This window comes from Rhinolophus ferrumequinum, chromosome 13, assembly GCF_004115265.2.
Source record: "Rhinolophus ferrumequinum isolate MPI-CBG mRhiFer1 chromosome 13, mRhiFer1_v1.p, whole genome shotgun sequence".
Taxonomy (NCBI): domain Eukaryota; kingdom Metazoa; phylum Chordata; class Mammalia; order Chiroptera; family Rhinolophidae; genus Rhinolophus; species Rhinolophus ferrumequinum.
In genome coordinates, this window is record NC_046296.1 from 53888532 (window position 1) to 53901730 (window position 13199).

General features: G+C 47.5%; 1 protein-coding gene across 1 annotated transcript in view; it reads left to right on the forward strand.

Moving 5' to 3' along the window:
• Nucleotides 1-409: 409 nt before the first annotated feature.
• Nucleotides 410-13199, forward strand: part of CIB4 (calcium and integrin binding family member 4) — a 49933-nt gene continuing 37143 nt past the window's right edge. Inside the window, 3 exon segments of the mRNA XM_033125400.1 lie at nt 410-463; nt 921-955; nt 5865-5961. Of these exon segments, the coding sequence (XP_032981291.1) occupies nt 410-463; nt 921-955; nt 5865-5961 (186 nt within the window).

A 13199-nucleotide genomic window follows, 5' to 3' on the forward strand; every position in this document is an offset into this window, starting at 1 on the left:
CACTTATTTTGTGCCAGGCATTGTTACCTGTACTAACTTAAGTAATCCTCACAACGATCCCATGATTATCACCCCCATTTTATAGATGAGGAAACTGAGACACAGAAAGGTTGAGTAACCTGCCTAAGGTCCCAGGTCTTGTCAGCATGGGCAGATCTGGGATTTGAACCCAGGCAGCGTGACTCCTGAACCAACACTGATATTGGGCTGCCTTTCTGTTCGTTGTTTGGGAGGCGATGTCTATTGGCCTAGGGAACCAAAAGAACCTATTTCTTCGCTCACTCAGGGGCTCAGGTAGAATGCACAGAAGGTGGACTATAGGTCACCATGGCAACCAGATCACCTAGTCACACAAACTGGTGAGCCCTTGGGGCCGAGGTTCCACAGCAGACAGAAAGGTGGGGCTGGCATGGGACAATGTTTGAGGTACCAGATGCATTGGGAGGACCTGGAAGAATATCAGGCGGGTCAATCAGGCAGGAGATTCTGGGCATGAGAGCTTCCCAAGGCGGGTGGGGCGAGCAGGAAAACTCCTACCCAAAACTCTAGCATTTACCAGTCGGAGTAATGGTGGCCCTTCCTTTGCCAAACCAGCATCCATGTGGCCCAGACCAGTCCTTTGAGGCCCCCTCCCCATTTGTCTCCTGCCCCACAGTCCAGTTTTAGTCTTGTTTCTGATCCTCTCTTTAGGTCTGTGCCAACACACTCCTTTCCCAAGGCCATCAGAGATCGGGGAGGAGGGAAGGACACCGTTTCCCTCCTCGGGCACTCGCTGGCCAGGGCTGGGGTGCCTCCATTTCCCCAACTATAGCCTGAGAGCTTGGGTTTTCCCACCCTGGCCCCTAAGCTCCCCACTCCCTGGGAGGCCAGGGCAGAGCTGGACGGAGTGGGCAGGGTCACCTGTCTGTGGTTTGTTGTAGGCCCTGACTTTTCTGACCAGAAATGAAATCCTGTGGTGAGTAGAAGGGCCCCCTTTGCCTGTCCCTGAGCTGGAGTCTTGCCCTAGTAGAGCCGCACCCTGGTCCCTGAGTGCGGTCTCTACTCAGACCCACAGAGCCCTGGAGGTGAGGCTGCAAGGGCAGGCAGAGGTGGACCCCAGCCCTAAGAGTCTGAGGCCGTGATTCCCAGGCTAGACCGGAGTTGAGTGAAATGTTAGGCTTTAGGCTGCTATGAGAGCCAAGGCACAGTTTCTTCACAGAATCAGAGATGGACAGGGCCTCCTTGGGGTAATGTGGGGAAGGAGGAAGGGCTCAGTAAAGAGGTCTGAAGCCCACGTGGGCCATTCACTGGCTGGGTAACCTTGATGTGCGACTGCATTTCTCTTCAGTAAGGTGTCCTCCCTCCCTTCCGTCCCCAAGCCTCTCTTCAGGTCCTGGTATGTGGCAGACACTCTGACGGCACTGGGAGCAGTGGCCAGTCCCTGTTCTCAGGCAGGTTTCCGTCCATTAGGGAAGGTCCCAGGGTAAAGACACCCATCACAATAACCCGTCCTGGGATTGCAGAGGTAGTAAAAGGCCTAAGAGATGAGTGAGTGCCCGGCCCAAGCCAGGTACTCAATGAAAACTTGTTAGATGGGTAACTGAGCTCACTAAGGCATGGGGTGAGGTGGGGTTGACATAAGGAGAGCACTTTTAGACCCTCAGCACTGGGACCCTCTCCCCTCATTGTCTCACCTTTGACTCACCCTCCTCAACCGTGACATCCAGCCTGGAAGCCACACTTCCCACTCAGGGTCCCAGACAAGGCAATGACTTTGCCACAAGCATGAGACTCCTCAGGCACAAATAGGGACTGAGGGATGGCCAGATACAGGGAGCTACGGAGACCAGCGACAGTCTGGGGCTACATTCTTTTCCTTTTAAAATTAAAATTCACTCACTTTTTAAAAATATACAAAAATATGACAAAACTCCAAATGACTCATATTCTACTACCATATTGAGATTTTCTAAAATGTAACTCTTGAATAAAAATAAAATAGAATTTTAAAACGTAATATGTGAACATGGCTAGAAAATTCTAATAGCATAGATAGTTCTCAATGAAAAGCAAATGTTTCCCTCCCCTTTCCCAGGCCTTCTCCCCAAAGATAGCTTCTGTTCAGTCAGTTTCTCATTTAGCCTTCCAGAAGAATCTTTCATAGATAGACCTACATATATATAGCCTTCAAAAAATTTATCTCATTCATGCTGTAGCATTTACCCATTTATAGTGTAGCATTCATACTGTTTTGGACTTTTTTTTTTTAAGTTTTCATCTGGGCTAGTTTTGACTTAAAGCACATGAGATCTGCTTCATTGTTTTTTAATAGCTGTGGAGCATTCCATCCTGTGGTAGAAGCATAATCCATTTTACCGAACTCCTGTAAAGTACACGTATGTTGTTTATGGTTTTCAGTTTTACAAATAATGTTATATCAACCATTTATGTAGAAAAAGTTTATCCAACAGGTGAGAATAAATCCACAGGAGAAATTCCAAGCCATAGAAATGGAGACTTTCCAGTCTCCAGGCCGTGTCCTGGCCTTTAGCTCCTAGTCCTTCTAGACCACCTGCAGGCCAGCAGGCAAAGCGGTTTTCAGACTTCCTTCCTGGAAGCCACAGTCCTGGGTTCGAGGCTCAGCTCTGCTACTTCCTAGCTGTGTGACTGTGGGTGAGTTTCTTACCTTCGCTGAGCCTCAGTCCCCACACTTACAGAAGGTGTGACGTAAGAGGACTGGAACCTAACCTCCCATGGTTGTCACTAGGATAATTAGATGATCAAATCCATGTCAGGAGTTAGAGCAGTGCCTGGCACAGGGGTCAGGGCTGAGTATGTGGTAGCTGCTCTTTTCACGGTATTATCATCTCCTTTTTGCAAATGAGGAAAACGGATCAGAGAAATTTTGGTGATTTGCCCAAGGCACACAACTTGGAGGCAGCAGATAATGGCACAAAAAGCCACACTTTCAGGCTAAAGACAGGGCTATTTATACAATATCTGCAGTACCACAGGACTATTGATCCCAAGCCCAGGCTGGGACTAGAGGAGTGGAAGTCAAGGCCTGCACGGGACCTGGTTCTCGGTCCTGCTTCTGCCATAGAAACATGGAAGCTTGTAGAACTGACAGGTGAGTAGGCCCTACCCTGGCCTTGAATGAAAATCTCTAGGGCTGGACTCAGATCCTTTCCCATGCTCCCCACATGATTCTAATATGGGACCCAGTTGAAAACTGCTAAATTCGAGGGCCTCAGAGGCCAGGGGTGGACAGGATGCCAGAGAGAGGTACAGAAATAGCTCCAGAAAGCCTGTACCGGAGGGAGGTGGGGGAGTACCTGGACTCATCTTACAGAGGGGAAGCTGAGGCCTGAGAGGTGACATGGCAGGTCCAACGCCCCACCAAGTGTGAACAGCAGAGCTGCAGACCGCCCCTACCCTGTGTCGAGCTAGGTGTAGAAGGGAGACACAGCCTGGGCCGAATGACTTCTGGCAAGGCTGAGCGTGTGAGCTTTTCAAATGGCTTTGACTTTGAGTCCATTAGAGATTAATTCAGGGCTCCACTTAGAGCCAGCTGATCCATATTTGGAGGAGGAGAACATTTTGTGGCAGCTGAGACACAGCCACTGATTCATCTGCGGACAGCCCACCCACTCAGAGGCCTGGAAAGGCATGAAGTCTGGGCAGGGCCCTCCCCACAGCACCCCCTCCCCAGAAAGCTCTCCAGGGGAGTGGGGCTGCAAGTCTCTCACCTGGTCGGAAGCAAACGCTTTAGGGGTGGGGGCACAGCCCGAAGAACCTGGTTTAGGGTTCAGACCCCGCTCCATTTCTTCCAAGCTATCTGACCTTGGGCACATCCCTTAAGCTCTCTGAGCCTGTGTTTAGAAATTACCCATCTATAGAAATTATCACCCCTATGCCTCTCCCAGGGGCTGTTGGGAAGATTCAGTGAGACAATATGCTTTAATGCACCTAGCACATGGAGCTTGGTAAATGAGAAAAGAGGGTGGCAGCGACAGGAGGGGTTCCTTCTTTTTACCTCAGCTGTCCTGACACCTCCCTTCTCTGGGCTCCTGGGGAAAGAGCTGGGGTGTCTGCAGCTCTGGCTTTCACACTTACCACTCTGTGACCTTAGGCAAGTTATTTTACCTCCTTGAGCCTCAGTTTCCTTGTCTGTAAACTAGAGAGATAATGGTCCTGTCCTTGTAAGATTGTCATGCATGTTACATGAAAAATGTCCTTGACAGTTGGCACCATGCAGCAACACTCCCAGTGGGGAACCTTGGGAGCAGAAAGTGGGAGCAGTCCACCCTGGGTACCAGCCATATAGCCTCAGGGAATTCTTAAAAATTAATAAAAACTACTGAAGTTCAGTCTGCTTTTTATTATCACCTCCCACCAGTGATTCTAACAATGACAGTGATAAAACACTCCCTTTGGGACATATGGCTCCCACTGCCTCTTCCCCTTTCAGGCTACTGGACACTCCTGCAATGATGGTGTGGGGACAGAGTCCCAGAGAGCAGTTTCCAAGCTCTCGGCCTCATGTGGAAAGGTGCTGGCTCGGGTCGTAGATGGCCGTCAGCTGTGACTAGTTGGCCGTCATCTGTAACCACTTAGCCATTGGCCATTGATATAACTGCCGTGGCTGAGCTAGCAAGCACGGACTGCTGTTAGCAAGGGGTTGGTTGGTTGGCTGGAAGAGAAGCAGATGGCAGATGGCGGCTAGCAAGTGCGTTAGCAAGTGGATTTTGGATCGCGGATCGTGAGGATCCTACTTCCTGTGTCTTGCCCGGCCTCCAGCGAGACGGGTGCAGGAACACCCCTTGTTGGGGTACTGGCGGATGTTTGCTTTTGTGTCTTGATCAGCCGCCATCGAGAACATAGTGGTGTGAACTCCCCTATCTATGGCTCCGTTGTTGTTCCTTTTTGGCCTCACCATATCCTGCGTTCTTGTGTGGGGAGTGGGAGCTGAGACCCTGCGTTACCGATGGCTTTCCTCTCCTCCTCACCATCCTTCAGTTTCCCCCCAACACTTTCCTGGAGAATGTCTCCTGCTACCCATTCCACAGCCTGCCTCTCAGTTCTCTCCCTCCCAAGCTTGTCAGAGTAGTCTCTGGCGATAGTTCAGGGCCCCTTACAAGGCTGGTGTAGTCTGTTCTCCATGAACACAGGAGGAGACTGGAGGATGAGGGCTTGTCCTCTCTTGTCCTGGGGCAGAGTTCCCTCCTGCCCTCTTCTTCTCAGTAGTCACACAGCGTTTCACCCTCTGCCTGTCACTCACAAGCAAAATTCCCTGGATCAGGTGGGGGTCTGCAGGCAGAGACATGGATTCCAGGATCGGTTAGGACAACTGCTAGTCCCACAGTCTGTTACCAGCTTGCTGGGCCTAGGGCAGCCACGTGGTTTGCTGGCTGTAGGCAGCTGGGTTCTAATCCTGACTCGGTCACACCCACTGAGTGACCTCTTTCCTGGGGGCTAAAGGTGGGCCTGGGCAGATAGCCTGGGGCTGCAGGCTGGCTTCCCCAAACAAGTCCCTACTGGTTTCTCCATCTATAAATGAAGGACTGGACTGAGTGATGACAGAAGTCCCTTCCAGCTCTGACTTCCTATGGATGACATTTCTAGAGTGTGTTCCAGGCTACAGAGAACATTCACGCACCTTTCCTCACACTTGGCTCATCTTTCCCCGCCCGCCCCCCCCCCCCACACACACACACAATGTGCTGGGAGCCATGGAACCTCAGGGATGTTTCTAAGAAGGTGGAAAGATTTACCACTGCCTTTTCTGTGTCAGTCAATCCTGAGTTCCCTTCCTCCAAAGAGGGCCCAGCAGGGCAGGGGCTTGCTGGTCTCTACCCCCCAGCCCATCACTCCTCTCTTCTCAGCATCCCTGACACCTTCCTGAAGCTCTGCCCCCCTGGAAAGTACTACAAGGAGGCGACACTGACCATGGACCAGGTCAACTCCCTGCCAGCCCTGAGGGTGAGTCCAGGGGAGTGGGGTGGGGTGACAGTGGTGTCACTGGCATCTGCTGAGGGGCTGAAAGTCCTGGTCTCAGTTTCCTCACCTGTGAAGTGGGTGGAGAGATGGGGATGGCTGGAGTTTCCATGTACTCCCTAAGGCTCCTTGCACTCCAACAGGCTGTGCGCGCCTGAGTTGTCAGCACCTACCGCCCCCACTCCCAATCTTTTAGGGACCATCCTTGAGCCTTTGTCTCTGTTGAGACAAAGCCCTGCCCTTCCCCCAGGAAGCCTGGAAGAGCCCAGAGGTGCACAACAAAAGGGCTCCCTAATCAATTCTGAGATTTTAATTAAAATTTGTTCAATGCATAGAGAGGCAATGTCAGGTTAACAAATCATGGTGGTGTCAGGCTTCCTGAATTTTCATTTGGATCTCAGCAGAAAAATGAATGCTTTGAATTTGTCATGCAATAGAACCCATCTTCATTTCTGTCTGGAACAAGATGCACTCTGAGAGCTGTGGGCATCTCTTGGGAGAGGGCCAGGGACCTGGGTGGGGGAGGCATCCTGAGGAAGAGATCACACGGATGCAGGGGGCACACATTCAAGGAGGGCTCCAAAGTGACAGGTCTTGTTCTAAGGTGGAGACAGAGAAAGAACACAGAGCTGGGGCTTGAGACAGAGGCAGGACCGGAGAAGTCAAAGGAACGAGAAGGGGACTGGAGGGGACGTGGCATGGCTGGGGCTTTGGAAAGGAAAGGAGCAGAGTCCTCAAAAAGGTGAAATAATTGGAGAATGTACCTGTGCCAGGTACAAAACCTGTCCTGGTAGCTCCTACTCACATACGTACCCCTCCACACCCACATGTGCACCACATGTCCACACCCTCTCACATGCACATGTGCTTAAACACACCTACACATGGTGGCCGCGACTTCTCTCAGACCTAGACTATCCACTCAGGGACCCAAGGGGCAGCCCACAGAGGCAAGGCCGAATGGGTGGGGGATGATTGTTGTCACTGATCAGTCCCAGAATATCTGAATGTTAAGCTGGGAAAGAAATTTGGAGATTACCCAGTCTACTCCCTGTCAAAGAAAGGCTCTCCACCCTGGTTTTACCCGTCGGAAAACTGAGGCCCTGAAAGGGAAATGACTTGTCCAGGGCTACCTGATGGCAGAACATGGACCATCAGTCAAGACTCTGACACCCAGGCTGGGCCCTGTACTTCTTAGCTCAGTGTTTACCGTGTGCCTGGGTCTGTAAGGTGCCCTGGGGAGCAACCTGGAGGGCTGGCATGGAGGGTGTCAGGTGATCTGTGGCACCAGCACTCTGCATGGACCCAGCACACTCTAGTGGGGCCTGGGGGCTCTGTTCTGAGCCTAGAGGACAGACACTGGACTAGGATCTGATGTCTGGGTCTGACCCAACTCATCACACCCCACGTATAACATTTCCCCTTTAAGCCTTAGTCCCTTGTCTGTAAAACAGTATGTATTACTCTGTGCTGTGTGTGACAGACCTTGTAGGGGTAAGCCATGGTCCTCAGCACCCACCGTTTATCTTCTCATCCACTCCTCTCTTCCATCACAGGGGTGAGAGCTAGGGGTGGGTTGGCGAAGGGGGCAGCAAGGCTTGAGAAGAATGGAGGAGGGGCAAATGGGCGGGAGCACACTGGCAAGGACCCCAGGAGGTCTGGAGTCTGCGTGGCTTTGGGCTCACCATTGGGCAGCCAGGCTAGGTGTCCATGCAGCAGGAAGGTCAGGCTGCTGTAAAAGCACAGTGATGGACAGCTGGGGAGGGTGGGTCTCCCTGCAGACCACACCCACAGGGCGGGGCTAGGGTCTGGGCCATCTCTGGAGCACCAGATACCCAAGAACTTTTTCTTTGGACAGTGGCTGTGAACTGAGATGGGGTCTTGGGATGAGATTACCTTAGTCTTACTTTTCGTATTTCATCTTTTTAAATGGTCATTATTTTATTCTCTCATACAAATAAAAACCAGGTCAATATAAAAAAATAAATAGAACTGGAAAACACAGAAAAACAAAAATACAACAAAATCATCGAGTAACCCACCTCAAGGGCTGACAACCATCATGACCATTTTGCCTTATTTCCTTTCATACTTTTTTCTATGCAGATATGTGTTTATTGGGATCCCATTGACTTCTTTGTATGTTTATTTTTCTTTCACTTTGGTTCCTTTGTTGCTTTTCCAACTGCTTCTGAACAACCAGAGCCATCTCATGAATTGAGGACAGTGAGCCATCGCCACATCTAGAGAACTAGGGGACAGGGTACTGGGCCCGGAGCAGAAGAGCTGGATTTGAACTAACTGGCTAGCCATGAGATCTTAGGCAGGTCACTTCACCAGAGGAATGACTGGGGATCACAGGAAGCAAACAGATAGATCCCGACCAAAGAAGACTGGGTTGGAGGGAGGTGGGCATGGAATCTGTTTGCCTTGAAAGAGGGCAGGCCTGGCACAGGCACAGGCTTGGGTCCAAGGACCAAGATTTCTCACCAAGCCAAGGAAGTATTTTCTATTCATCAGAACTGTGCATAGAGAATGAGCTCCCTGTCACTGAAGGGCACCAAGCAGGGCTGGCCAACCATTTAGCTGAGATATTCCATCACATTTTGGTACCAAAAGGAGACTGGACTCTGTGTGTTGGTGCCCTCCCTACCCTCTGAGTTTGTGATTCTGGCCCTGAGTCTTAGTCTCTTTTTTGTCATCCACCATAGTACGTCCCAGATTTTGGACATTCATAGTCATAAAATTTCAAAACAGAAATTCTTTTTTTTGAGGAAGGACTAGCTAGAGATGCCAACTTTCCAATTTTGCCAAGTAAGGACATTAAAAAATATGTCAACCACAATCACTGTCATTTAATTTTTTAAAAAAAACGTTCATTTTAGAACAAAATGTAGGAAAGCTCTAACCCCAGAAGCAAGAACCGTTCTTTCCATACACATCCCTTTCTGTCCTTATTTTTTCCCCTTTGTTACTGGTTGTCAAGAACGTTGTCACTGATTATCACTGGTCCTCAGACTAACTTTTGGGGATTTAGATCTAGGAGTAAAGCTTCTCTCCGTGTCTTTCCAATCCTGGATGAAGCAAAAAATCTTGCTTCCCAAAATGAGCAAGGAGAGGCTTGCTGGGGGGTGGGGGCCTGAGTGTCCCTGTGTCCTCTGCAGCCCCAAGGACGGGAGCTGCGTGACTCATACTGCCCAGAACACATCTCTGGAAAAGGCTTTGAGAATGGGGCCCCAGGGAGCTCTGGGCATGGCTGTAACTTGGCTCAGGGTCTTGAGTGGTCTGGGAAGCAAGTCCTGTTTTTTTAACTTGGGTTCACTCGTGGAAAGAGTGGGTTTTTTAATATTGTGGAGGGTCTGCCTATCCCCAGAGAGCAAGGCGAGAGTGTGGCCCGGGCACGAGAGAAGAGTCGGGAAAGCCTGCTGACAAGACTGCCCTGCCTTTTCCACTCAGAAGCCTGCTGTTTTCTTTTTGTCTGCCGCTCTGTTTGGTGTATTTAAAAGTAAATTAGCTCAGTGTTTCTGTTCTTGTAAATAACAATCTTGCTTTCTGTAAACACAGATGAGTAGTCGCTTGGTGTGACCCGGGTTTCAAATTTCTGAGCCCAGGACTGTGGGTGGCTTGGGGTCTCAAAGCAGATCTGGTGGAAACTTGCATACCAAACGGGGCCACTTTGCTCCACTGGTCTCTTCCCCCCTCCCTGCAGGTGCAGGTGGTCTATGCACAGCCCAGCCCCTACTGCAGTCTATCACAGCATCAATTCTATAAAAGCCTGGAGAGGTTTGGAAACCTGCCTGAGGGGTCAGGAGGCTCCCCAGGTGTGGCTCCTGAGGTTTCAGCTCCATCTCCGTTCCCATCTCTGCCCAGTTTCTCTGAGCCTTCCTGAAGCCTGCTTGTCGTCTGGACCTCTCTGCTTAGAATGGCTGGCAAAGAACTCACTCCCCAAACTTTCAGCAACAGGAAGTCCTCCTATTTATTCAGCCTCTCAGGAAATTACCAAAGTAGGAGGGGCAGGGATGGGAGAATATGTTTTAATATTTATTTATTTATTTCAGTTTTTAAGTCACAATTATTCCTGCATGCCAAGAGTCAAGTTGCTCTGTGAGGGTTACCCTCATTTGCCTTCTCTGGAGGCAACCATTTTCAGCTCTGAGCTCATTCTTGCCACTTGCCTCCACGGATCTAAAGAGCACACTTGTATTGCCCCTTGTGGGTACCTCAGCCTTGGACTTCCCCCCTAGAGAAGAGGTTTAACCTCCCCTTCCCCTGCACCCATCCTATACCTCACTCCCTCCCCCTGCCCTGCCAATATAGTTATATAATAATTTGGGTTAGACCAATATTCATTGTTACATTATTATGACTGCATAAGATATTCAGATCTGAGCCATGAAATAGACTATGATTCTTTTTCCCTTTCTGCACATTTATTGTTGTTTTTTCCTGGTATCATCGTTGTTTTTGCTTAGTTTTCTACATTATTAAGTTGACACCAAACCTCTGCCAACTCTCTAAATCGTCTCTAAAGGCATTAAGTGAGACATTTTCTATACATTACATTTTCTTGGCAAGTTTTTTCTTGGAGCCTTCCGACCAGCTCTAATCAGGACCAGGCTGCCCTATGAGCCTGGTAGGTGTTGTCATTGTGGGATCTCCTTTCACAATCATCCAGATTCTTTTCACCTCTCGCTTGGATCTGCCATTTCCCCGACTTCCTTTCTCTCTGTTTACTCCCTTGTTTTGGTGGAGCACATCCCCTAGTAGCTTCCTGATAAAGGGTGCATGGAAGTAAATGTTTTAACACCTCACATATCTGAAAATGTCTTCATTCTCCCCTCACACTTGAGAGTTTAGAGGAAATCTAATTATAAATTGGATATCAATTTTCTTCAGAATTTAGAAAGCATCACTCTACTGCATTTTAGCTTTGGCTGTTGTTATTGAGAATTCCAAAGCCTTTCTGTATCCTGATCTTTTTTTTTTCTTTCTGGAAACTTATAGGCTCTTCTCTTTGACCCCAGTATTCTGAAATTTCCAATGATGTGAGTTGGAATGAGTCCTTTTCTCTGTGTACTGGGCAAACAGAAGACTCATTCAGTGGAAACTATTCAGTTCAAGGACATTTCAATGAATTATTTCTTTGATAATTTCTCCCCTCTGTTTTTCTTTGTTCTCTCTTTCTGGAACTCTAATATCCTGATGATCTAATATCCTGGGTTGGTCCTTTACTTTTCTTTTTTGATGTTCAGTATTATTTTATATTAATTTCAGGTGTACATCATGGTGATTAGACTTTTATATAATTTAAGAAATGATCCCCCTGACTAGTCTAGTCCCCACCGGGCCCTGTACATAGTTATTAACATATCATTGACTATATTCCCCATGCTTTACTTTAGATCCCAATGATTATTTTGTAACTATCAGTTTGTGCTTCTTACTCCCTTCACCTTTTACACCCTACCCCCAACCCCCTCCCATCTATCAACCTGACAAATCTAGTACCCATCTGACACCACACATAATTATTACGATATTATGGACTATATTCCTTATGAAATACACTACATCCCCATGACTATTGTGTAACAACTGATTTGTACTCCTTAATCCCTTCACCTTTTTCACTCATCCCCAACCCCCCTCCCATCTGGCAACCATCAAAATGTTCTCTGTATCTATGAATTTGTTTCTATTTTGTTTATTTCATTCTTTAAGTTGCACATATAACTGAAATCTCATTACATCTGTTTTTCTCTGTCTGACACTCCACTCAGCACAAGTCCCTCCGGGTCCATCCATGCCACCACAGATGGCAAGAACCCATTCCCTTCCAAGGCTGAGCAATATTCCGTTATATATTTGTACCACCTACTTTTTCCATTTATCCATCGATGGACACCCATGCTGCCTCCACATCTTGTCCATTGTAAGCAATGCTGCAATGAACATATAGATGTACACATCCCCTCGAAGTAGCATTTGGGTTTCTTCAGATAAATACCCTGAAGTGGGATTACTGGGTCCTTCTTTGTCCCTGTTACAGTCTTTGTTTTAAAGTCTGTGTTGTCTGGTATAAGTATTGTCATCCTAGGTTTTTTTTTTTTCATTTCCATTTTTATGAAATCTCTTTTTCCATCCCTTTACTTTCTCTCTGTGTCTTTCAATCTGAAGTGAGTCTCTTTTGGGAGGCATATGTAAGGTTCTTGTTTTCTTATCCATTAAGCCCTCCTATGTCTTTTAATTGGAGCATTTAATCTACTTACACTGAAAGTAATTGTTGATAGATATGTAGCTATTGCCATTTTATTATTCATAATTTTGATTTTTTTTTTCCATCTTAAAGAAGTCCTTCTAACATTCCTTGTAATACTGGTTTGGTGGTGATGAACTCCTTTAGCTTTTCCTGTCAGGAAAGCTCTTTATCTGTCCTTCGATTCTCAATGATAGCTTTGCTGAGTAGACTAATCTTGGTTGTAGGTCCTTGCTTTTCATCACGTTGAATATTTTGTTCCAATCGCTTCTGGCCTGCAAAGTTTCTGTTGAGAAATCAGCTGACAATCTTATGGGAGCTCCCTTGTAGCTAACTAGTTGTATTTCTCTTGCTGCTTCTAGTATTCTCTCTTTATCTTTAACCTTTGCCATTCTAATTATAATGTGTTTTGGTGTGGGCCTGTTTGGGTTCATCTTGTTTAGGACTCTCTCCACTTCCTGGACTTGTATGTCAATTTCCTTCACCAGGTTAAGAAAGTTTTCAGTTATTATTTCTTCAAATAGGTTCTCAATCCCTTGCTTTGTCTTTTCTCCTTCCGGGTCCCCCATAATGTGAATGTTGCCATGTTTGATGTCGTCTCAGAGGTCTCTTAAACTACCTTCATTTTTTTTTTTATTCTTTTTTCTTTTTGCTGTTCCAATGGAGTGTTTTCTGCTTGTGTTCCAAGTCACTGATTCAAGCCTCTGCTTCATCTAGTCTGCTGGTGATTCCTTCTAGTGCATTCTTGATTTCAATTATTATAGTCCTCACTTCTGACTGGTTCTTTTTTTATAGTTTTTTTTTTATGCTTGCTATCTCTTTGCTGAAATTCTCACTAAATTCCTTGAGCATCCTTATAATCATTGTTTCGAACTTTGTATCTGGTAGGTTGCTTGTCTCCATTTCATTTAGTTTTTTTTCTGGATTTTTCTCCTGTTCTCTCATTTGTGATGTATTTCTTTGTTTC